The 25,046-nt window shown below is 39.7% G+C and overlaps 1 protein-coding gene across 3 annotated transcripts in view; it reads right to left on the minus strand.

The window, feature by feature from the left end:
* Positions 1-854: 854 nt before the first annotated feature.
* ABCG2 (ATP binding cassette subfamily G member 2 (JR blood group)) overlaps positions 855-25,046 on the minus strand; it is a 141,906-nt gene continuing 117,714 nt past the window's right edge. For all 3 annotated transcript variants that reach the window (XM_024246271.3, XM_024246270.3, XM_024246272.3), the window contains exons 8-16: positions 23,780-23,881; positions 22,121-22,371; positions 16,002-16,084; positions 10,029-10,118; positions 8,157-8,281; positions 6,275-6,429; positions 4,335-4,424; positions 3,386-3,468; positions 855-1,188 (exon numbers count right to left, since the gene is read on the minus strand). In XM_024246271.3, the coding sequence (XP_024102039.2) occupies positions 1,041-1,188; positions 3,386-3,468; positions 4,335-4,424; positions 6,275-6,429; positions 8,157-8,281; positions 10,029-10,118; positions 16,002-16,084; positions 22,121-22,371; positions 23,780-23,881 (1,127 nt within the window). In that variant the 3' untranslated portion in view covers positions 855-1,040. The remainder of the gene's footprint in view (positions 1,189-3,385; positions 3,469-4,334; positions 4,425-6,274; positions 6,430-8,156; positions 8,282-10,028; positions 10,119-16,001; positions 16,085-22,120; positions 22,372-23,779; positions 23,882-25,046) is intronic.

Here is a 25,046-nt window from a genome sequence, read left to right on the forward strand (position 1 = left end):
GTGGTTGCACATGTGTGTTCATTTTAATTCACTGAACTATACTTTTTGATACATTACCCTTCAACTAAAAAAATAAAATTAAAACATTTCCCTATTACTGATGAAGGTTTGAATGAAGAGAACATAAGGTATATAAGTAGGAAAGAAAACCTATGTAGGGACAGATGTAATAGTTATTAAATCCTAAGTAAAATTTTCAGAGCTTGGAAATTACCAGATCCAGGAGTGGTCAGATTCCTTTATGAAGGTAGATCTCGAGATACTTAAGCCAGATTTTTGTATTTTAGCAAAGTTCCTCAGATGATTCTGATGCACACCTGGATTATAAACCACTGAACTATCCCAAGAAGGTTATGTGACCTTCCAGAGCTAGAATGTTCCAGAAATGGTGCAAGAATTCTATTACTGGACTCCTGGCCCTCTACTCTACCTATAGTTCCAAACCTTCAGCCAAGATTCCTGAGATATTATACCACTAGAGAGAAATATCAGTAAGTTCTATTAACTTTAATGTGCTTATCAAAAAGATTTTTTTTCTATCACGGTGGCTTTTTTTACCCTACAAGACAGAATCTTTTTTCCAACATATTTTCAATTTTACATTTCCAGTATAGCATTAATACATCTGTCATTTATTAAATAATGGCAAACCATAGCATCATAAAGTATTAAGACTGAAGGACTACTAACCTACCTATTCATTTTAAAGATGAGGAAATAAATGCCAGAGACAGTAATAACTTGTCAGGAGTTTCCAGAATTCAATTCTCCTTTTTTAGATTAATAAGTTAGACCAGATTTCTTCCCCATGGTTACTGTCTGAGGAGATTAACTAATATGCAATACATGATATCTTAGGTTCTTTCATGTTTAATTCAGTTTGTTGTGATTTCTGAAAATGTATCTCTTTAAAACAATTGTTGTTGTGCAACAGTGTGATGGCAAGGGAACAGAAAACAACAAAAAAAACTTGATTGAATACTTCAATCAAAGTGCTTCTTTTTTATGTGAGGATAAATCATACTGAATTAGGGGGAAATTTAAGAATATTTTTTAAGAAATAACAATTTCAGGTAGGCAATTGTGAGGAAAATAACAAACATACAAGCCAAGGCCACGTGATTCTTCCACAAGCCCCAGGGTGAGAGATCGATGCCCTGCCTTGCCAAATATTCTTCGCCAGTACATCTGAAATTCAACAGAAAGAGAATATAACTTCATTCCTAGCATCTGTCAAATGTTACTCAGTATAGCCACTGTTCCTTAAAGGAGCCTAAAATTTAACCAAGCCTTTAATGATTACCCCTTCAGATGTCATAGCTAACAGTCATTGTGTGCTTACAATTTTGCTAGACACTAACAAGCAATATGAACCTAACTTAGTTAATTCCTAAAACAATCCAATGTGATAGACATTGTACACACTTAAAAGATGAGGGGACTAAGGTTTAAGGAACTTGACCAGGTTTACAGAGTCATGCTTCAAATCACCGAGTTTTTAGCCTACTCAAATTTATTGGTTTCCAAATCTGTAATGCTGCTCTCTCCAAAGGGCAGAAATATTTATCAAGTAATAGTTCCCTTATCCCTGATAAAGAAAACATCCGCTTAAACAGATGACACCTGTGACCCTTACTAAGCTGATCAAAGCTCTTACAGTACTCTTTACCCTTACAAATTGCCATAAAAAACAACACAGGCTAAGAATTCCAAAACCAGGAAAAGAGGTGTGCATGGGTTTCCTGCCAAAGTCACGTTCTGTCAGCTCTTACACCAAGACTGTGATGAGCATCACGGATGCTCAGGTACAAGACATTCCCAGCAGACTCAGCTATTAGGTTTAAGCCTTAAGTGGTAGCTAGAGTAGAGCAGAATGAACTCCTTGCCACAGGTTAGGAAATCATCTTGTACTAAAAAGACCTTGGACAGCCACAGTTACTGCCTGATACCATTTTTGTGCAACTCTTGGGAATTCAGCAATTCAAAAAACATACATAGCCTCTCTTTCACTATAAGAATAGCTTCCTCCTAGCCGGGCGCGTGGCTCACGCCTGTAATCCCAGCACTTTGGGAGGCCGAGGCGGGTGGATCACGAGGCCAGGAGATCAAGACCATCCTGGCTAACACGGTGAAACCCCGTCTCTACTAAAAATACAAAAAATTAGCCGGGTGTGGTGGCAGGCACCTGTAATCCCAGCTACTCAGGAGGCTGAGGAAGGAGAATGGTGTGAACCCAGGAGGTGGAGCTTGCAGTGAGTGGACATTGTGCCACTGCACTCCAGCCTCAGTGACAGAGCAAGACTCCGTTTCAAAATTAAAAAAAAAAGGAATATCTTCCTCCTTTGTCTTCTGAGGATGAAGCCTCATCTTAAGGTACCATGAAGCCCATGGTCGTTCCTCCTTATCTGGTCCCATTTTTCCCATCCACTTCATCCTGACCACCCTGATCAAGCCAAAAGAGAGGGACAGAATAAAGAAAACCTCTCTGTATAGAGGATTTCCTGTGAATAATTCAAAAGAGTAATTTGTCCTGTTATTCAGAATTATTTATATTCTACTTGAACATTCAGGAGACTGAGGATAATATCAACATTCTCTTTTCTCTCATTAATTTATGTATCAAAATCAAACCATTAGCAATCATAGAAAAGGAATGTGTTACTAAATTCTTAAAACAATATTATCTAGTGTTATTAGAATCTGTTTTAACATTATGTGAAAACAGGGTTTTTTTCTCAACTTACTCAAGTGTTTCTTGTTTTTTTAGAGGATAAATCGATTGATAGGGAGTATTCCAAATTAATTTAAAAACAACAACACATGACTATGCGGCCTTTGATTTCATGATGTCTTCCAAATGCACGAGGCAGTGGAAGTGCCAGGATCTTGGCAGAGAAATGTTCACTTTCTTTGTGCTATTGCTGCCTATTTCATTCTTACTACTGTCCATGGGTTGGGCTCAGAAGTATCCGTGAGTTCATGGACCCATAGATTTTATATAATCCATACAGTTCAGGGACCATAAGCCCTTGATAAAATATCAAAGCACCTCACTTCAATCTCAAATGCTCTGAAAACCAAGAATTCAAACCCACAATCTAAATATCAAAAGGATCTTTTAAAAGGCCCAAAACAAACAATAAGAAACAAACATAAGAAATATTGCTGCACGTTAAAGACAATTTTTACTGCAGCAGAATACTGAGGGGTTGTGCCGCATGTTCATGTGCATTCATGCACAACAACTCACTTTATAGATGAGAAAACGTAGGCTCAGAAAAATTCAGTGCCCCTGGAAGGACTCATACAGATCTAAGCCCAGTGGCCTTTATACATCACACCATGGTAGTAACAAAACTCATTTTGACACTGAACACAAACTTACGTTGCATAGTTACAAGTATTGTTTGCTGTTGCATTGAGTCCTGGGCAGAAGTTTTGTCCCAAAAATTCATTATGCTGCAAAGCCTATAACACAAGTGGGAGCAGGGCAAGGTAAACAGTTTTAAATTTCAAGAAGTTTCCAAAGAGTTATCACAATCATGCCCTCTGAGTTTAATCTTTATTGTTATTTCTAAAAACATATTCACAGTCTTTGTCTCACCAAACCAACTAATGTTATTTTCCCTGGCAATCAAGAAGCCTAGGGTTGGGATTTTGGCTTCCAATACAAAAGAAGTAAAGTATTTTGCCAAAGCGGGAGACCTCTGGCTATACTACACCATAGCTCCTTCCTCCTTCTCTCCCCAATTTTGTAACCCCATAAACATTCTAATTAAAATGATACAGTGGTGCTCAATGAGTATTGTCAATTTACAGTGACAATCTTTTGTTCTTGTTTGTTTTCATTGGAACCACTTGTAATTCTTGGAAGTTAGAAGCTCGGTTATACTATATTAAGACACAGATAGTTTACTTTGGAGTTAATGAGCTTGCAAAAGCCAATATGACTATGCTTATTATATGGTCTTTGTTCTTCTAATTTTCCTTTCATTATAAACATACATATTCTAGTCTCCCAGCCTCTCATTTATTTCCTTATTGAACTGAAACGCAACAATATGCTTTTCATCAATTAGCCAATCTTTCTCCTTTACTAGGAGATATCTCCCCACTCTTCAGCCCTTTAAAGGATGACTGAGGAAAATAGCAAATGACTCCCCAGCCTTGTGTTAACCAAGGCTAACAGGAAATTCTCATTCCTTGCTCCTAAAAGGGAGTTTCTGGATGGGAGACTTTCACAGCTCATGGTCAGGGAAATGAGATGAGGACGCTTGATTTCCATTGTTCCTAGCTTGGGAATGCAGTCACAACGACAGACAAGGAAGACATACCGTAAATCCATATCGTGGAATGCTGAAGTACTGAAGCCATGAGAGCCAAGATGCAATGGTTGTGAGATTGACCAACAGACCTGAAAAAATCTACAAAAAGCAAATACTAAGAGTCAGGCCTGCTTGAGTAATTTCATGCAGAATTCTAGAGAATACCCTCTTCAAGTCCCTACCACTTTGTAAGTACTTCTTTTAAAAGCAACTCTTTACTGAAGTTCTTTCCACTTACTCTAGACACTCACTAAACTCTTCTCCTCTGCATGTGCACATCCCTATATAGCTGAAGTAATTTATGGTTTTAAAGGAAGAACAAAATATCTAATACATATTAGGTATTCCATTTAATCGGAAGATCCTCAATTGTCAAGACTATGTACTCAACTTTATTTGTAACTGCACACAATGCAAGGTCAAGAAGCACTGACTATTCTAATGACACAACCACTATGTGTGCTCACCAATACACCTAGCATTGGAAGAACCTATACCAGATAAATCCTGAGCATCACACACCCACTGCACCTCACATGATAAGATTTGTTATTTACAAAGGTTTGCAGTCTATATCCATATGACTTTAGCAAGGATATGAGGTTCTGAATGCAGGCTTAACATAACCCAAAGTCTAGAACTGATACAGAGTATAATGTGGTGAGAGGTAGAGTATAAACTGGATCAGTGCTATCATTTAAAGCTGCCAAAAAGCAATAGCGCAATGGAGATGCCAGGAAGACCTGATGAAGATTGACAAGAGAACTAATTGCCACCACAAGCATACTGGTATACGCATAACAATGATGATGTTGCTGGTATGACAATATATATTCAGACTTGACCTGACCAAGTGCTTAGCATATAACACAGCATCTCTGAGTAAAATACAGTTTTATGACTAGTTTTTAATGTTCTGTATAGAAATCTTTAAATAATAATAAATCAAACAAAACATTTGTATTTGCTGGATGACAGTATGGGAAATATAAACAAGCCTATCATTTCCTCATTAATGTTTGCATTGGTAGTTTTCAAATCCAGAAATGGAAGAATTAAACTATGGCAAGAGTTTGTGCTAATTATTTTTATTTAAAGACATCTATTCCTACTCTAGCAAACAGGACATGTTCCTGTCAAGTATGATGTTGAAGGGGAAAAAAATGTAACTGGTTTCGTTCACCTGTTGATTCCTCTATGTGCAAAATTTAGGGGCATGTAAGATTAGGATTAAGTAACCATTAAAAAAAAAAAAAAAAAGATAAGCAGAAACATATTGAATGTCAGGAACGAAACCCAGAAAGGAGGTACTTAGTAGTGTGTGAACTCTGCAATTTTCCAATATTTTTAAAACACTCTTTTTCAAAATACGAGAGGGAGCCAAAATAGACTACTCAAACCATACTCTGTTCTGCTTCTTATGAGGCTTAACGTGTCTTGGAAAACAGTATTATAAATCCAACCAAACCATCTCTGCTGGTGGGTAAACAAGCTAGCAGTTCAATGCTGTATGTGGGAACTTTAAAACAGAAATTAAAAATGTAAAAAAAAAAAATAAGCTAGCCGTTCTCTAATGCCAGCATGAAAGTCGGGCAAATAATCTGTCATTCTCAAGAGAATCTGCCGATGAAATGTCTTCTGGCTTTTGAAATTCCAATTTATTAAGGTTTCATAATATGTCACCAAGAAACACCTTTTAAAAGCTCATAGTAACAATATTAACTAAAATTATTGGAACTACATTAGAACAGTAGCAAAAAAGGTTGGATAAGGGCAAAGAGGAAAGTTAGTATATTCTCTAACATAATCTATTTCAGTAGACGGCCTTAAGTAAAGCAGAGTCCCATTTACAGAATCCTCAAAACAGGCTTTACATGACAGGTGAATGTGCAGGGAGACATGAAGGAAAAAAACAATTCCTTATCAGAGCAAACACAGTTCAGACTCACCATCATAAACACAAAACAGATGGTCATGAGAAGTGTTGCTACAGAAACCACACTCTGACCTGCTGCTATGGCCAGTGCCATAGAACTGGCCGAATAGGCCACCATCATAAGGGTAAACATCATAACGAAGAAGGCGTCTGCCTTTGGCTTCAATCCTTAGTCAGAAAGAGAAGAAGTAGTTAACCCAACTGCCTAGGTCACCGTATGTTTGGGATTGCTTATTATGCAAATTTAATACTAATATTTTGAGAAACTAATATTAGAATGAAAAAAAGTCATCCACTCTCCAACCACCCTGGGTCTCCAATGTTGTGTCTGTCCATGTAACTGCATAAAGTTCTCATATTTTATACCAACTTCATAAGCACTGGTCCTTATAACACTTATGTGCCATTATGTGTAATTATGAACAATTTCTGAGTTCCTGAGATGAAGAGTTACAGGCAGTACAACTAGCCAAAATTCACCTGCCTTCTCTTTTCACAGGAAACTCATCAATAGCACATTCATTTGCCCATACATCCCCACATTACTCATTGTGTGCTGTAACTTTGTGAGTGAAGGGACTGGGACGATCAGGATGCCATGACCTCGCAGTGGTTGTAGTATCTGGGGGAGGGGGAGGGGGCCTCCATAACCCAAGCCTCCCTAGACAGATCACCACATCACTCTGGATTGAAATGGGACTAAATTACATTTCATAAACTGCTTTCTAAACTGTAGTGAGCTAATACTACAGGTAATACATCTGAAGATTTGAAACAGCCACAAGAACAACAATCAGGAGTCTGGAGATCTAGATCCTAACCCTGATTGTTTAGGACACGCCTATTATTTGTCAAATGGAAGGTTTAAGCTCAATCGGTAGTTCTTATCCTGTAGTGTCAAAATAGATATTTCTGGGGGTTTTGTGTGTGTGCATGTGTGTATCAGTGAAATATATGGAAATGAGATGCAAGGAGCCTGGAGTGAAGCCTGAGCATAATGCACAAATGAGTCTCCACATCTACCAAACAAGTATTTTTTTTTAATTAACAAGCCCCAAAAGTCACCGTCTTTCTCTCATTAAAGAAGCAGGGATGGGGAATATATATTAAATAAATACATATATATATTTAATCATTCTATGCATCTCTAAGAGATTAAATATATTTAATCATTCTATATATCTCTAAGTGTGTGTGTGTGTGTGTGTATATATATAGAGAGAGAGGGAGAGATAGATAGATAGATAGATAGATAGATAGACAGACAGAAAACACTGATAGGCTATAAATATCCCAGCTTCTCCAGCATAGTCTCAAAGTTTTACAAATTCTTTCCATGTTTGTGTATAACACAAGCATCTCTCAGTAAAGTGTAGTTTTATAAGTGGTTTTAAAAGTTCAGGCTGGACACATCCGCTCATTCCTGTAATCCCAGCACTTTGGGAGGTTGAGGTAGGAGGACTACTTGAGGCCAGGAGTATAAGACCAGCCTGGGCAACACAGTGAGACCCAATCTTTACCAAAAACTCCATCTTTATGTGTGCCGGTAGTCCTAGCTACTCAGAGGCTGAGGTAGGAGGATCATTGGAGCCCAGGAGGTTGAGGCTGCAGTGAGATATGATCACCACTGCACTCCAGCCTGGGTGACAGAACAAGACCCTGTCTCAAAAAAACAAAACAAAGCAAACAAACAAAAAAGTTCAGTTGGGAAACAGTCTTGAAAAAATAGCTGACAGTGAACAACTATTTCAGAGAGTGCAAAATGGACAGGTGTTTCCTTATCTCATTGTTTGGTTTATAGTTTTGAGAACCAAAAACATGCTTGCAAGGTGCAACTGACTTCACCCATAGGCAAGACTAAAGACATGTCCTTTTTTGTTTTGTTACATACTTACCTAACATAAAGTACACTATACAGGTAAATATAATACTTGGTAACATCCTCATGGGTAATAAATCAGATAACAGTTTTCCAAGGAAATAAGATGACACTCTGTAGTATCCGCTGATGTATTCGTGTCTATAGAACAAAAATACATATCATACATCCCAGATTAGTTTAAGAAGCCACAGGGCAGGTTAGACTTGTCTGTTACAGACCTCTGCTGACAGCAGGGGTCGAACAAGCCAGCTTTCCACATCCTCAGGGCTAGACCCACTATGCATGCCCATGAATACCTTGGGTGCCAGCCTCCCTGGGACAGCATCCCATGAAGCTCTGTGCACAGCCCCTCTTCTCATGACACAGTTCCCTGCTATTGCTGCTCTTTCTATCTCCTGAACACTCAGTCCAGGGAAACAGATTCCACACATCCTCCCTCTCTTCAAAGAATGCTTCTTTTCCTTCTTCGACGTTGGCTTTCCTTGAAGAACAGCACTTCAGTAGCCAATTTTGATAGGAATAGAAGCTTTTCTTTTTCCCTATTTCTGATGAGGAAGTTGGCCTGTTATTCTCCAAGCCCCCCAGTGCAGCTTCAGATGACTAAGCTCTTCTTACTTCTTCTACTCTCAAGTTAAAAAAAGAAAAAGACTTCTTCTTTCAATGATCATGTCTTCCAGCCATACATCCCTGTCAACTACCAAATTGTAATCTTTCCTCTTCCTGACATCTTTCTCCCACAATTCCAAACTCTTCCACTTCCTTCATTATTTCCCTTTCTAATAATTCCTATATGTGACATGTACATTTGGGCAAATGTGATCCATCCTTGAAAAATACCCAGCCTGGGAAACATAGTGAGACCTTCTCTTTACAAAAAAAAAATAGCCAGGCGGCCAGGTGCAGTGGCTCACATCTGTAATCCCACCGCTTTGGGAGGCCAAAGGGGGTGGATCACCTGAGGTCAGGAGTTTGAGACCAGCCTGGCCAACATGGCGAAACCCTGTCTCTGCTAAAAATACCAAAAAAATTAGCTGGGTATAGTGGCGGGCGCCTGTAATCCCAGCTACTTGGGAGGCTGAGGCAGGAGAATCGCTTGAACCTGGGAGGTGGAGGTTGCAGTGAGCCAAGATCGCACCATTGCACTCCAGCCTGGGAGACAGAGTGAGACTCTATCTCAAAAAAAAAAATAGCTAGGCATGCCAGTTACTCAGGAGGCTGAGGTGGGAGGACTGCGTAAGCCCCGCAGGTCAAGGCAGCAATGAGCCATGATCATGTCTCTGGACTCCAGCCTGGGAGACAAAGCAAGACCCTGTCTCCAAAAAAAAAAAAAGGAAAATACAAGAAATTAAACCAGGCTGCTCTTTACTGTAAGAATGCCTTCTGGCTCGTGCCACTTCCCTGGTCCACTGAGGGCTAAGCATGGTCACATTCTTTGTCAACTTAATCTCTCCACTTCCAAGTTGCTGCTTAATCTCTACCAAACCCCCCAAACTTTTCTTGTGAAGGTCATCAGTATTTACTAAAAACAAAAGATACTTTTCAGTCCCTTTATTGCTTGCTCTCTCCAACATTTGGATTTTCTGACTGTACTCAAATATAGAAAAGCTCTTTTCTCTGGATATCAGGTCCCAAAGGCTCAGGATTTTCTTCCTTACCTCTGGCTGCTTTTTCTCAATGAATATTGGTAACCCCTATACATATTTTCAAAACATCATGTTGTACATGAACAATATATACAATTTTTATTCACCTATTTAAAAATAATTTTTAAAAAGTACTGGTAATCCTCAGGATCCCATCCTTAGCCCCAACCCCAGATGTAATCAGTCTAACCAATAGCCCCTGCTGCTGGACAGCCCTGTTCCCAGAACAAAGACGTACTCACATGAAGAGCTTCTTCTCTACCACAAAGAGTTCCACGGCCGACACGCTGCTGAAACACTGGTTGGTCGTCAGGAAGAAGAGAACCCCAGCTCTGCCATGAAAAGGGGAACCAAATCACCGCAGTCAACTCAGCATTCTTAGATAGATTTTCTACCCACAAAACTCCACAAATGACAGTGTGTAAAGTTAGGCAGGAAAAAAAGGGAAACTGTTCTGGTTGAAACAGGGAAGCGTGAACCCCATCAAGCCTCTCCCCATCTCTTATGTCTCCACAGTGGTACCCCTGGGACTACATATTATAGCTCATTTTGAAATTCACAGTCTTGGATTGTTGTGGAATGAATTGCGTCTCCCCCCACCAAAATTCATATGTTGAAGCCCCAACCCCCAATGTGATGGTATTTGAAGATGGGTCCTTTGGAAGGTAATTAGGTTCAGATGAGGTTACAGGATAGGGAGGTGGGGAGAGTGTAATGGGAAGAGCGTCCTAATAGGAAGAGACACCAGAGCTCTTGCTCTGCCACACAAGGAACAGCAAGGAGGCAAGTCTGCAAGCCAGGAAGAGGGCCCTCACCAGAACCCAGCAATGCTGGCATCCTGATCTAAGACTTTCAGACTAGAACTGAGAGAAAATGCATTTCTGTTGTTTAAGCCACTTGCTCTATGGTATTTTGGTATGGCAGCCAGGCCAATACATAATTTTAACTAACAAAAATGCCAAGTACCATTCCTAATGTACGAACAGAAAAGTGGTAAGCTAAATAAAGTCTGCAAAGGTTAAGAAATTCAATTAGCCACTTTGATTTTAAAGTTGAACAAAGAATGTAAGTCATGTGGAAGCAAAATGAAAGACAGTGAAGGGAACCTTCAATCAACCCCTTATTATATGCATAATGTACGTGCACCACACCACCATCAGCAGGGCCGTGACATTATCCTTGACCATGCTAAGACAGCCAGCCCTCTATGAGGTTTCCAGAGTGCTCAGAGAAAACCAAGACACTTACTGATAAAGAAAAATCTAATTTGTTTATCGTAATGAAAAGGAACACTATTAGTGCTTGTTTCTCAGTGAAGTAACTGAGATTTAAAAAGGAAAATGTTGGCCGGGCACAGTGGCTCATGCCTGTAATCTCAGCACTATGGGAGGCCGGGTCGGGAGGATCACGAGGTCAGGAGTTCAAGACCAGCCTAACCAACATGGTGAAACCCCACCTCTACTAAAAATACAAAAATTAGCCAGACGTGGTGGCGGATGCCTGTAGTCCCAGCTACTCAGGAGGCTGAGGCAGGAGAATCGCTTGAACCTGGGACGTGGAGGTTGCAGTGAGCTGAGATCGTGCCACTGCACTCCAGCCTGGGCAACAGAGCAAGACACTGTCTCAAAAAAATAAAAAATAAATAAATAAATAAAAAGGAAAATGCTAATCTACACTTCGATACAAATATGAATTTTATGAAAGCGTGCCAACATCCCTGAAACACCATAACAAAATAATATAATTGACAGTAAGGGTGTGAGTTGAAACTGAAAAAGAGGTAAGTGACACATCATTTAAATGGCGTAAAAACAAGAGAACATTTTAAAAAACGCAAAACCAAGTGAACAACACAATTACATTAAAAGAAAAAAAAGAGTCCATAGATACCTAAAGAACAAAGATCTAAGGGAACAGGCTAGGGTCTTTTTTGTTTTATTTTATTTTTAGAGACAGAGTTGCCCTCGGTCACCCAGGCTAGAGTATAGTGGCATGATCATAAACTCACTGCAACTGAGTTGAACTCCTGGCCTCAAGCAATCCTCCCAGCTTGGCCTCCCAAAGTGCTGCAGTTACAAGTGTAAGCCACGGTGCCCAGCCAGAACAGTTTTAAAAGTATGTACATATAATTAAAATGAATGAAAAATAGCCAGGCCTGGTAGACATGCAGTTATCTCACTTTCTGTACACAAATAAACCGAATATCAAGTAAAAAGCTAATTTCAGAACATGGAACATAGCAAAGATTCAATTCAATTTGTTGTCTTAAATCTATCAGTACAGTAATGTTCATAATGATTCTGAAAAAGTAGACAATGGAAACGTTCCTTCTAAATACTAAGATGATTTATTTTAAACACAGTTTTTTCTTATTAAGGAAGTTAATTCATTCTAATTCTTTCAAGGTGGTAATCCACATCTGTTATATCTACTTATTGGTCTGAATATTTTTTATTTTGATTTTTAAAATTATAAATTGGCATATTATGGTTGTATATATTTGTGGGGTACCAAGTTATATGATTCATGAATCATAATTGTGAAATAATTAAATCAAGCTAATTAACACATTCATCGCCTCAAACATTTATTTTTTGTGGTAAAAGTATCTTAAATTCTAGCAATTCTGAAATTTATGTTATTATTTACTGTGTTCACCACATTGTGCAATGTATCTCCAAAGAAAAATCCTTATTCCTCTTGTGTAACTGAGGTTTTGTACCCTTTGACCATCATCTCTCCATTCCCCACACCCCTCTGGCCTCTGGTAACCACATTCTACTGTCTCTTTCAGTTCCATTGTTTCAGATTCCACATTAAGTGAGATTATGTGACATTTCTGTGCTTAGCTTTCTGCGTTTGGCTTATTTCACCTGGCATAATATTCTCCAATTCCATCCATGTTATTGCAAATGGTCTTTTGTTTTTCCGTTGTGTATATATACCACATTTTCTTTAACAAATCAGACCCTTAGGGTGATTCCGTATCTTGGCTATTGTGAACAATGCTGCAATAAATATGAGGGTGCAGAAATTTCTTCAACAAACTGATTTCACATCTTTGGGGTAAATATCTAGAAGTGAGATGACTGGATCTGAATACTATTTTTAAAGTATACCTTTTCCCTTAATATACACGAATTTGTTTAGCTATCACCACAACTCTGTAAAGCAGTTATTCCAGAGGTAGCTATTAATTCAAAGATGCTTGTACTGTACATATGATTAAAACCCAGTTTCTCAGTTACACGGGTTAGAGAAAGAGCAGAGAGTGCTTTCCTCTCTCAGAGAATTCATCCCCAAAGAAGAGAATTAAACCACTGGCCTCGAGCAGTTTTAAATTATGAAGTACTAATATTCACCCCGAACAAAACTTTGAGAACCTCTTTCCAGAGATGATGCTGAAACATTTTTTCCTAATCAATAAATCACTAATCATCCCAGGAGGGATTAAATCATATACATAGGCCACTTTAACATAGTCCAAATGCTTATTTAAAAAATGATAGTGGGGTCAATGGGAGGCAGTGGGAGGAAGAACATCAGGAAAAATAGCTAATGCATACTGGGCTTAACACCAAAGTGATGGACTGATAGGTGTAGCAAACCACCATGGCACACGTTTAACTATGTAGCAAACCTGCACATCCTGCGCATGTACCCTAGAGCTTTGGGAAAAAAAATAAAAAGATAGCAAGCTTAAGTCAAAAATACAAATTATGAGCCCAGGAGTTCAAAGCTGCAGTGAGCTATGACTGCACCACTGCACACCAGCCTGGGCAATATTGTGAGATTCTATTTCAAAAACAAACAAATTAAAATAAGATTAATGCCCTATTTCTCCAGAAAACATCTGAAGAAACACCTAAAGTTCTTCTTTATTCTCTGGATTTTTCTACCAAGAGCTTTAATGGCCAGATTTCCAGTCCTCTTCAAAGTTCCAGTTGAGGACCAGGTTACTCCGTGTACTCCATGTCCTTTCCAAATGCTTCCTGCTGCACAATATAAAAGGCCCACAGCCTTTAGATCCTGTGATATATTCTGTGCTGGGTTAAGAAATGGCATCTACACGGCACACAAATTATCAATTACTAGCAAGTCTGGAAATAATCCAGATACCTCAGTCCTCAGGGAAAGTAAAAACATGAACAATGACATCACTCTGGTAAACTGCTGTTTAATAATACTCTCATTGTAGAGTAACACTATCTGATTCCATACAAAATAATTTATTTTACTCGAGTGAGGAATCGACTTTTATGCTTATTCTTTAAAAAATAATCAGTCTTTTCCAGACATCAAAATAGGCTGAACATAAGCGTCTTCAACTTTCCTCAATAGTAAAATGGGGACACTATCATCTACCCCCTCTAAATCACTGCGTGGTAACCTGAGACTATGGACAGCAAGCACTACAGAGCACAGTATCTGCCACAAGTGTTCTCCATACATGAAATAACCAGAACTCTGAGGGCTGTGAAATTCCTGAGTGCTTACGTTCAGAATACAATACAGTCGATAAAAAGTCCCCTCATAAAATGAGGTTTTTAAGGGCCCACTGTGACTGAAACTAGGTAAGGATCACAACACTAACAAAAGTGCTAACCATATAACAGGAAAAGCTGAGTCCCACCACCATCACACCCATAAGTCAAACATATATATTAAAAAAGTGACAGAAATTAGCTCACAGGCAACGAAAGAAGAAATGGATCAATTGGACTACATCAAAGTTAAAAATGTTTATGCATCAAAGGACACTACCAATACTGAAAAGACAACCCACAGAGTGGGGAAAAATATTTGCAAATCATGTATCTATCTGATAAGGGATTAATATCTCCTCAAAAATATAAAGCACTCCTACAACTTGACAACAAAAAAACAAACAATTCAATTTTAAAATGGGCAAAGGACTTGAATAGACATTTCTCCAAAGATCCAATGGATCTCTACTATTTAAAAGGGAGAAAAAGAAAAGTGTTGGTAAGTATATAGAGAAACTGGAACCCTTGTGCACTGCTGGTAAGAATGTAAAATGGTATGGCCACTGTGGAAGATGGTATAGTAGTTCCTCAAAAAAATTAACAGAATTACTATATGACCCAGAAATTCTAATTCTGGGTATATATCTGAAGAATTGAAAGCGGGAACTAAAATACGGGTTTTTTTGTTTGTTTTTTTAAGAGACAGGGTCGAACTCTGTCACCCAGGCTGGACTGCAGTAGTGCAATCATAGCTCACTGCAACCTAGAACTCCTGGGCTCAAGCAATCCTCCCACCTCAGCCTCCCAAGTAGCTGGGACTACAGACACATGCCACCACACCTGGCTGAAAGAGATAATTTGTACACCTAGGGAGCCCTGTTTACAACAGCCAAAAGCTGAAAGCAACCCAAGTTTCCATCAATAGATGAATGGAAAAACAAAATGTGGTATGTACATACAATGGAATATTATTCAACCTTATAAAGGAAAGAAATCTGACACATGCTACATGAATGAGCCATAAAGACAACATGCTAAAGAAAATAAGTCAGTTATCAAAGAATATCTACTGTATGATTCCACTTATATGAGGGTCTTAGAGTAGTCAAGTTCAGAGACAGAAAGTAGAATGATTGCTGCCAGGGGTTAGGAGAGGCAGATATGAGATGGGAAGTTATTGCTTAATGGGTACAGATATTCCATTTGAGAAGATAAAAAGAATTCTAGAGTTGGATGGTGGTGATAGTTGCATAACAATGTAAATGTACTTAATGCCACTGAACTGTACATTTAAAAATAATTGGGCCAGGTGGAGTGGCTCACGCCTGTAATCCCAGCACTTTGGGAGGCCAAGGTGGGTGGACCCACCTGAGGTCAGGAGTTCAAAGCCAGTCTGGCCAACATGGTGCAACCCCGTCTCTACTAAAAATACAAAAATTAGCTGGGCGTGGTGGCGGATGCCTGTAGTCTCAGCTACTCGGGAGGCTGAGGCAGGAGAATTGCTTGAACCTGGGAGGCGGAGATTGCAGTGAGCTGAGATCGCATCACTGCACTCCAGCCTGGGCAACAGAGCATGACTCTGTCTCAAAAATAAACTGACTCATCCTACCCTCAATAAAAGAATGACATTTACACTATACTTGTCTTAAATTCAAATTCTTAATGGATTTTAATAAACTTGAAGAAAGTAACAGCATTTTCTTAAAATCAAGATCCAAATTTACTTACCTGTTCTGGATTCCAGTAGAATCATTTTTTAGCCCAAAGTAAATGGCACCTATAACCAGTCCCAGTATGACCGTGACAATGATCTTTTCAAAAAGAAAAATGCAAAAAAAAGGGAAAGAGTTTCAATTAGAGATAAAAATTTACACACACCATTTATTAGTATAATATATATAGTTACATAATCAGATCTCTCCATTAAGATAAACACTCAATGGCTTGGCCAACGTCCCTGGGAGAAAATAAAACAGCATACGTTGTTTAGAATGCTTCCTAAGTTAAAAATTAAGTTATCTGTGGTTTGGGGAGAGTGGTAGGACACAAAGCACACTGCTGGAAAAGCTGGACTTCCTCCCATTGCACCACCCAGCAGTCAGTTCAGGGTCTGCTTCAGGTTACCGAGCTTGTGAATACCACACAGGATAGCAGAGCAATGCAAGTATGTAGCAAAGCAAAGTCCAAGTGCCTAAGAGTTTTGACCCTGAACTGAACTCTCAACCTTTGTGCCAATGAACATGAGTCATTTTATATTTCAAGAGGTTAAAGTGAAAACAGGATATCTTTATTCTTAACATTAAAAATAAATAAAAATTTTAAAGCACACATTAAAAAAATTCTAACAATGGAATTTTGCACAGTGAGGAAATAGGGGTGAGATGGAGCCTGCCTATCCAACCTCTAGGGAGTCCATGCCTGCACTGGAAAAGTGCATTGTCACTGTCACCAAAGCATTCCGCCAGCTTTCTCTGTGCACACTCTGCGTGCTTCCACTACCCATCTCCTGTCACTGCTTCCTCATCGCTTCAGCCAGTGAGGCCTATAGCCAATGCTGCAGACCTAAGCTGCCAATTCTTTGCCGTTCTCACCTATCTTCACCACTCAATTGATTTCTATAGCTCCTAAGGAGATTGGACAAACACCACTCTTGTTTCTAGGATAAAGGGTCTCTTAAGGACACTTCAATAAGCAAAGGGTTAAGGGTTATGTTATGATATAATTTATCTGAGAAAATCCTACTTATATTTACTCATGAGTTAAATATTAAAAAACAAGAAATGGGCTGGGCGTGGTGGCTCATGCCTGTAATCTCAGCAATTTGGGAGGCCGAGGGGGCAGATTGCCTGAACTCAGGAGTTTGAGACCAGCCTGGGCAACACAGTGAGACTCCGTCTCTACTAAAAAAAAACACACACACAAAAATTAGCCAGGCATGGTAGTGTACGCCTGTAGTCCCAGCTACTCGGGAGGCTGGGGCACAAGAATCACTTGAACCCTAGAGGTGGAGGTTGCAGCGAGCCAAGATCGTACCACTGCACTTCAGCCTGGGCGACAGAGCGATACTGTCTCAAAAAATAAATTGATAAATAAATAAGAATAAACAAATAAGAAATGGTAATCTAAAGAAGACAAAATATCCTACCATATCTTGGAATCATCAAAGTTAAAAAAAGAAAATCTCAATACTGCAACAGTCTAGTGGTATCAAGATTTAAAGTAACTGATCAAGGACACTTTTGGCATGAAGCAAACCAAACTGCAAAAACAGTACCATGATCTGTGATAACTAGTTTGTGAAGAACCTAGTCTGGAAAGAACATTATTCCAATGTTTCTACTTATGAGTTGTCTTTTAAAATTCACTTAGAAATTTTGGGAGGAAATCCATTATGCTGGCGTATTTTCATTACCCTCCAACAGACCAAGCTTCCAAAATAAATGCAGATGACTGTATCAACATGCATGCATGTATGTGCATACAAGAGTCTATATTTTCACACAGTAAAACTTTTAAGAATATTCAATTCAGGATTTTTTTTTTTTTTTTTTTTTTTTGAGACAGAGTCTCGCACTGTTGCCCTGGCTAGAGTGCAATGGCGCGATCTTGGCTCACTGCAACCTCCAGCTCCCAGGTTCAAGTGACTCTCCCGCCTCAACCTCCCAAGCAACTGGGATTACATGCACCCACCACCAAGCCCAGCTAATTTTTTGTACTTTTAGTAGAGACGGGGTTTCACTATGTTGGCCAGGCTGGTCTCGAACTCCTGACCTCATGATCTGCCCGCCTTGGCCTCCCAAAGCGCTGGGATTACATGCATGAGCCACCACGCCTGGCCCAGACTTTTCAAACTAAACATTCCACATGCTTTGTCAAGTTTTCATTCAAACTTGTTATCTTATACTAACACTGAGTATTATGATTAAGATGTTTCCTAAAAGTTTCAAAGTTCTAAAAATGTTTTCAAAGTCAGCTTTCAAACATATTGACAAAATAATCAATCCTGTAACCTTGGCATGCTTTTATAAGGTGTGTCTGTGTTATTCTTTCTGGCATTAAAGAAAGGAAAACAAACAGGCAAACTAAACAATGCACAATGGAGTGCATAGACCCCATCTGCTTCCAAGGTGAGCTATTCAGGAAACCCTTGGCACCTTAAATGAACATGCCATCTTCTCATGCAGATAATCCATTCATTCTAAGATTTTCCAAATGCAACCTTTGGAAGATGCATTATCAGAGGCCAAGTTTGAATCATGTAAAGAAATAACTAGTTCAAGCCAAAGTGCAGCTGTAAAGCAACAGATACAAGATTTATCAGTAGAGAGTCATAAAACATTTTAACAACTCAATTTTCAAGAACTCAGAATTAAAACAACATACAAAATCACAAACCATGAATCAGGAATCATTAAGCTATAGCCCACAGGTCAAATAGGGCCAGCCACCTATCTTTGTTCACCTATGAGCTAAGAATGGTTTTTTACTTTATTTTTTATTATTTTTTAGAGAGAAAGTCTCACTCTGTCACTCAGGCTGGAGTGCAGTAGTGTAATCATAGCTCACTGCAGCCTCAAACTTCTGGTCTCAAGGAATCCTCCCACGTCAGCCTTTTGAGTAGCCAGGACTACAGACACGCACCACCACACTTAGCTCATTTTATTAATCATTGAATAAAAAGTCAAGAATAATATTTCTCACAATATAAAATTTATATAAAATTCAAATTTCAGTGACCATGTATAATGTTTTATTGGAATAAAATGAAAATTACCTTTTTTTTTAAGATAGGGTCTTGGCCGGGCACAGTGGCTCACGCCTGTAATCCCAGCACTGTGGGGGGTTGAAGCAGGTGGACCCACCTGAGGTCAGGAGTTCGAAGCCAGCCTGGCCAACATGGTGCGACCCTGTCTATACTAAAAATACAAAAATTAGCTGGGCATGGTGGCAGGCGCCCATAGTCCCAGCTACTCGGAAGGCTGAGGCAGGAGAATTGCTTGAACCCGGGAGGCGGAGGTTACAGTGAGCCGACACAGTACCACTGCACTCCAGCCTGGGCGACAGAGCATGACTCTGTCTCAGAAAAAAAAAGGGGGGGTCTTGCTTTATTGCCCAAGCTGTTCTCACACTCTTGACCTCAAGCATCCTTCTGCCTTGGTCTCCCAAAGTGCTGGGATTATAGGCATGAACCACTGCACCTAGCCAGCCTTTCATTTATTATTGGAATACTGCCATGTTCATTTATTCATGTTATTAGCTTGGCTGCTTTCACACTAAAACGGCAGAGCTGACTACCTGAGACAAAGACCACTTGGTCTGCAAAGCCTAAAATATTTACTACCTGATCCTTTACAACAACAACAACAACAACAACAACAACAAAATTGCCTACTCCTGCCCTAAGCTAATATTCCAGTTTTTCACAAATCTAAACAAAACTTGTCCTGCTAAGCAGATGCTCAGGGAGATACAAGGTTCTTTTCTTAATCTAAGAGACTGCCTCTGCTCTGAACATGGCTGGAATTCCTTTTGTGAAAGTGAGTTCACTGATGAGGCAGGGAAGCTAAACCTGGAGGCACTAGGCCAGGTGTTAGCATTGGAAGGAAGCCCAGTATCAAAACATGCAGAATCTCAGTGTATGAAAAACAGCTCTGTGTTCTAATTATGCCCTCTCCAGTATTACCACATAGGTGATTTGGACAAGACATTTATAAACCATTTTTTGAAGCAAGATAATTTAAGTTATTTTCCAAGTAAGAAAAACCTAATGCATACATCACACTAAAAGAGCAATTCATTACATCATTTCACTGTTGACAATAAGTAACCCAGGTTGATCCTACCAGACTGATTCCCAAATGATATCAAATCTATGCTCAAAGAATAAAATTTTACCCTTAATTGATAGTATATAAAAGTGCCAATGTTCTGACAGAAACACCAAATTCTAAGTACCAAAAACATATGGAGCAATTAGTATGGCTCAACTAGGGATACAAGCTCTTAGATATATTTATATATATACTTAATTAGCAGTATGGCTATACATACATATATGTGGCTATACATATATACATATATATACGTAATTAGCAGTATGGCTCAACTAGGGATACAAGCTCTTAGATATATTTTTATATATACTTAAGTATGGAAATTATGATGCACAAGTTTAAACGTCAGTAATATTTTACTAGAGCCAACAATGTGCCATCTTTTAGTACTCAACAGAAACTCAATATTGTTAATAAAAATAACAGCCCCAAAATAACCAGCTAAATTGACTTCTTTGAAGAATGGACCAATGAATTGGGAGTACTAATGTTTAGGGTGACAGAGGGGTTAAGAATAACAGAAAAGGCCAGGCATGGTGGCTCACACTTGTGATCCCAGCACTTTGGGAGGCCAAGGCAGGAGGATCACTTGAGCCCAGGAGATCCAGACCAGGACAACATAGTGAGACCCTGTTTCTACAAAAAATTTAAAAATCAGCCAGGTGTTGTGGTGCACGCCTGTAGTCACAGCTACTCGGGAGGCTGAAGTGTGAGGATCACTTGAGCCAAGAGTTTGGGGTTGCAGTGAGCTATGATTGCACCACTGCACTCCAGCATGAGTGACAGAGTGAGACCCAGTCTCTAAAAAAAAAATGTGTAAAGAAAAGAATAACAAAAACCATAAGGAATAATAATCACCAACTATCACAGAGCCAACCAAGGAATAAAGAAACATTATCTCATTTTGATTAACAGAAAGTTAATCTAACAATGAATAGCCTTGTTCTGTGAACTCAAATTTGCTTACTACATTTGTATCACCTGTAAACTGTCTAAAGAAAGTAAATGATAAGGAACAGCACTTTGCACACAGTCTCTTCCCTTGGAGTGGCCAGCACATACTCCCTTCAGGTGTATTCAGTGACAGTAGGTGAAGGTTTCCCTGATCACCTGATTCAAACTGCAAATCAACCTTCTTCTCCCTACTTCTCTCTTCCTCCCCTTTCTCCACCCCTTCTCTGCTTAAACTTTCCCCATAGTTTCTTCTACCATCTAACATGCTATCTATTTAATTTCTTTATTATTTATCATAATTATCTTCCTCAGAAAATTATCCCATGAGCAGAGTTTTTTTTTTGCCCATTTTGTTCACTACTGAATTCGCATCCTTAAAGCACAGCACAGGCCCTACAAGAACATGTTGAATGAATCAGTGAACAAAAGTGAACAGCTACCAGAAAACCCCAAAATTGGCTGACATTTCTTCCACAATTTCCCAAAAAAAAACATTTTTCTACTCAGACTATTCATTACAGCTTGTCTGAATCAACAAAAATTCTGAGTTAGGTAGTCTAAGAAACCACTAAAAAAAAGAAGCTGGCCAGATGTGGTGCCTCACACCTGTAATCCTAGCACTTTGGGAGACTGAGACAGGAGAATCGCTTGAACCCACGAGTTCAAGACCAGCCTGGGCAACACAGCGAAACCCTGTCTCTACACAAAACACAAAAATTAGCTGGACGTGGTGGGACACGCCTGTAGTCTCAGCTATTCAAGAGGCTGAGGTGTGAGGATCACTTGAGCCCAGGGAGGTCAGGGCTGCAGTGAGCTGAGTTCATGCCACTACACTCCAGCCTGGGCAACAGAGTGAGACTCTGTCTCAAAAAAAGGGAAGCTTTCCAAAAGTAAAACTTAATTGTCCTTTATTTGTTCTGCTGACTGGTTCTATATCCCAGATGGAGTGAAGATAACAAATAACTGGAAGGGTGGGTAGAAGATAAACATATCCTGAAGCAGACCATAACAGAACCACATTGTTCCCATTTGAGTATTTCAAAAGAATCTGCTCGTTACCTGAGCTATAGAGGCCTGGGGATTACCCAGCAAGTTTTTGAATGAACGCTTGGAAACCCATCTGAGTTGATGACAGAAGGAGGTGGTGTAGCTGATCTCCTTGAAGACTGTGATCTTCTTCTTCTTCTCACCCCCGGAAAGTTGATGTAATTCAGCTTTTGTCTCTTTGTAGAAGGAGGAGTTGACATAAATCTCCGCTAATTTTTCTATGAGTGGCTTATCCCGCTTGGAAGGCTCTATGATCTCCGTGGCTTTGCAATCAATGGATAAAAAGGAAACACGAACAAGATAACAACAAATTTAGCCCATTTTTTCTGTGACCCCTTTCTTGGATGCTTCCCTAACACCTTCATTCTAAAGCTTTAGAAAAAAAAAAATAGGCCGGGCATGGTGGCTCATGCCTGTAATCCCAGCACTTTGGGAGGCTGAGGCGGGTGGATTATGAGGTCAGGAGTTCGAGATCAGCCTGACCAACATGGTGAAACCCTGTCTGTACTAAAAATACAAAAAAAACTAGCCTGGCGTGGTGGTGCGTGCCTGTAATCCCAGCCACTCAAGAGGCTGAGGCAAGAGAATCGCTTGAACCAGGGAGGTGGAGGTTGCAGTGAGCTGAGATCACACCACTGCACTTCAGCCTGTGCAAGAGAGCAAGACTCCATCTCAAAAAAGAAAAAATAGAAATAAAAAATTATTAGCTCTGTCATTAGAAAAGTATAACAGGCCAGGCACAGTGGCTTACTCCTGTAATCCCAGTATTTTGCAAGGCAGAGGCAGGAGGATCATGTGAGGCCAGGAATTCAAGACCAGCCTGAGCAACGAAACGAGACCCTGTCTCTATAAAAATATATAAAGTAAGTAATAAATTAAAATATATATTTAAAAAGAGAAAAAGAAACAAAAAGAAAAGTACAGAGAAATAGCCTGTCTGTTGCCATAGTCTTATGAATATAGCAAACAAACTGACGTTTTCCTATTTGACCTTAATTATTTTAAAATAGACTTCTTACCATATAGTTCTAATTCTTAATATAAAATTCTGGTCCTGGCCAGGGGCGGTGGCTCACGCCTGTAATCCCAACACTTTGGGAGGCCAAGGCGGCAGGATCACTTGAGGTCAGGAGTTTGAAACCAGCCTGGCCAACGTGGTGAGACTCCGTCTCTAATAAATATACAAAAATTAGCCAGGCGTGGTGGCACAGGCCTGTAATTCTAGTTGCTCAGGAAGCTGAGGCAGGAGAATGGCTTGAACCCGGGAGGCAGAGGGTTCAGTGAGCCAAGATAGTGCCACTGCACTCCAGCCTGGGTGACAAGAGCTAGATTCCGTCCCAAAAAAAAAAAAAAAAAAAAAATCTGGTTGTTGCTTCCTACTATATGCAAATGCACACATTGCCAAGTTTCTTATTTTAAAAACACTATACAAACAGTGAGTATTTTTTAAAATGTTAACTCCCCTTGGAACTGACAACACCATATAAATTCTCATTTATAAACTAAATCAAAAACAACAGCACTCAAAGACAACAAAATATTTGTGTTGACTGGTATCAGAAGACTGCATTAACAGAAATTCACAAAGCCACATTTTAATTAGCCACCACATCGCTAAACTTCAGCCAATTCAATTAGGCAAAAATCTGGGACTGTAACAGATTCATATACCTTTAAAGTCTTCTTCTCTGTTTAATGCCACAGCAGTGGAATCTCCATTAATGATGTCCAAGAAGAAGTCTGCAGGGTTATTATAGGCCTCACAGTGATAACCTATGGAAGAAGGCAGCCCAAAAACACAAACTTGATGGTCTTGGAAAATAAAGAGAACTTACTTTCAGAGGGTGAGGGAGGTGAGGCTAGAGAAGACAGAATCTAATGACTTCTCCTTAACTTTCTTTCTCTCTTCTTCCCACATAATTTTACCCTTTCTTTTTATATATTCAATCACACACACACACTATCTCTCTCTCTCTCTCTCTCTCTATATATATATATATATATATATAAAATGTATTTATTTTTTTTGAGACAGGGTCTCCCTCTGTCACCCAGGCTGGAATGTGGTGGGGCAATCTTGGTTCACTGAAACCTCTGCCTCCCAAGTTCAAGTGATTCTCCTGCCTCAGCCTCCCAAGTAGCTGGGATTAGAAGCGTGCATGACCACGTCCAGCTAATTTTTGTATTTTCAGTAGAGACACAGTTTTACCATGTTGGCCAGGCTGGTCTCGAACTCCTGGCCTCAAGTGATCCACCTGCCTCAGCCTCCCAAAGTGCTGGGATTACAGGCATGAGCCACTGTGCCCAGCCTATCACACAATATTTCAGCAATTCTTTGTCTCTGGGCCAAAAAAAAAAAAAAAAAGAAAGAAAAGAAAAGGAAACACTCCAAGCCAACCTTGGATTTGCAGGGCATTTTGCATTAGCGCTTGGTCCTTAACTATCATAATTCATGAGACCTGAAATAGCTATCGGTATGCTCTAGTGCTTAACAGTGCTTCCTCAAAAATCTAAATATAGACCCAAGAAAAAAATAACAAAAGCCCAGGTGTGTTCTGCTCTCTGAGTTCACCGACAGAATGCCAGAATGATAGAACCCACATTAGCAATGACTGCTTCCCCACATACTAAATTCAGAGGTTCAGGGCTGGGTGCAGTGGCTCACATCTGTAATCCCAGCACTTCAGGAGGCCGAGACCAGCAAACCACTTGAGCCCAGGACTTCGAGACCAACCTAGCCAACATGGCAAAACCCCATCTCTACTAAAAACACAAAAATTAACCAGGTGCATTGGCTTATGACTATAATCCCAGCTACTAAGGAGTCTGAGGCACAAGAATCACTTGAACCTGGGAGGCGGAGGTTGCAGTGAGCTCTGAAAGCACCACTGCACTCCAGCCTGGGCGACAGAGTGAGACCCCGTCTCAAAGGTAAATT

This window comes from Pongo abelii, chromosome 3 (assembly GCF_028885655.2).
Source record: "Pongo abelii isolate AG06213 chromosome 3, NHGRI_mPonAbe1-v2.0_pri, whole genome shotgun sequence".
NCBI classification, from domain to species: Eukaryota; Metazoa; Chordata; class Mammalia; order Primates; family Hominidae; genus Pongo; species Pongo abelii.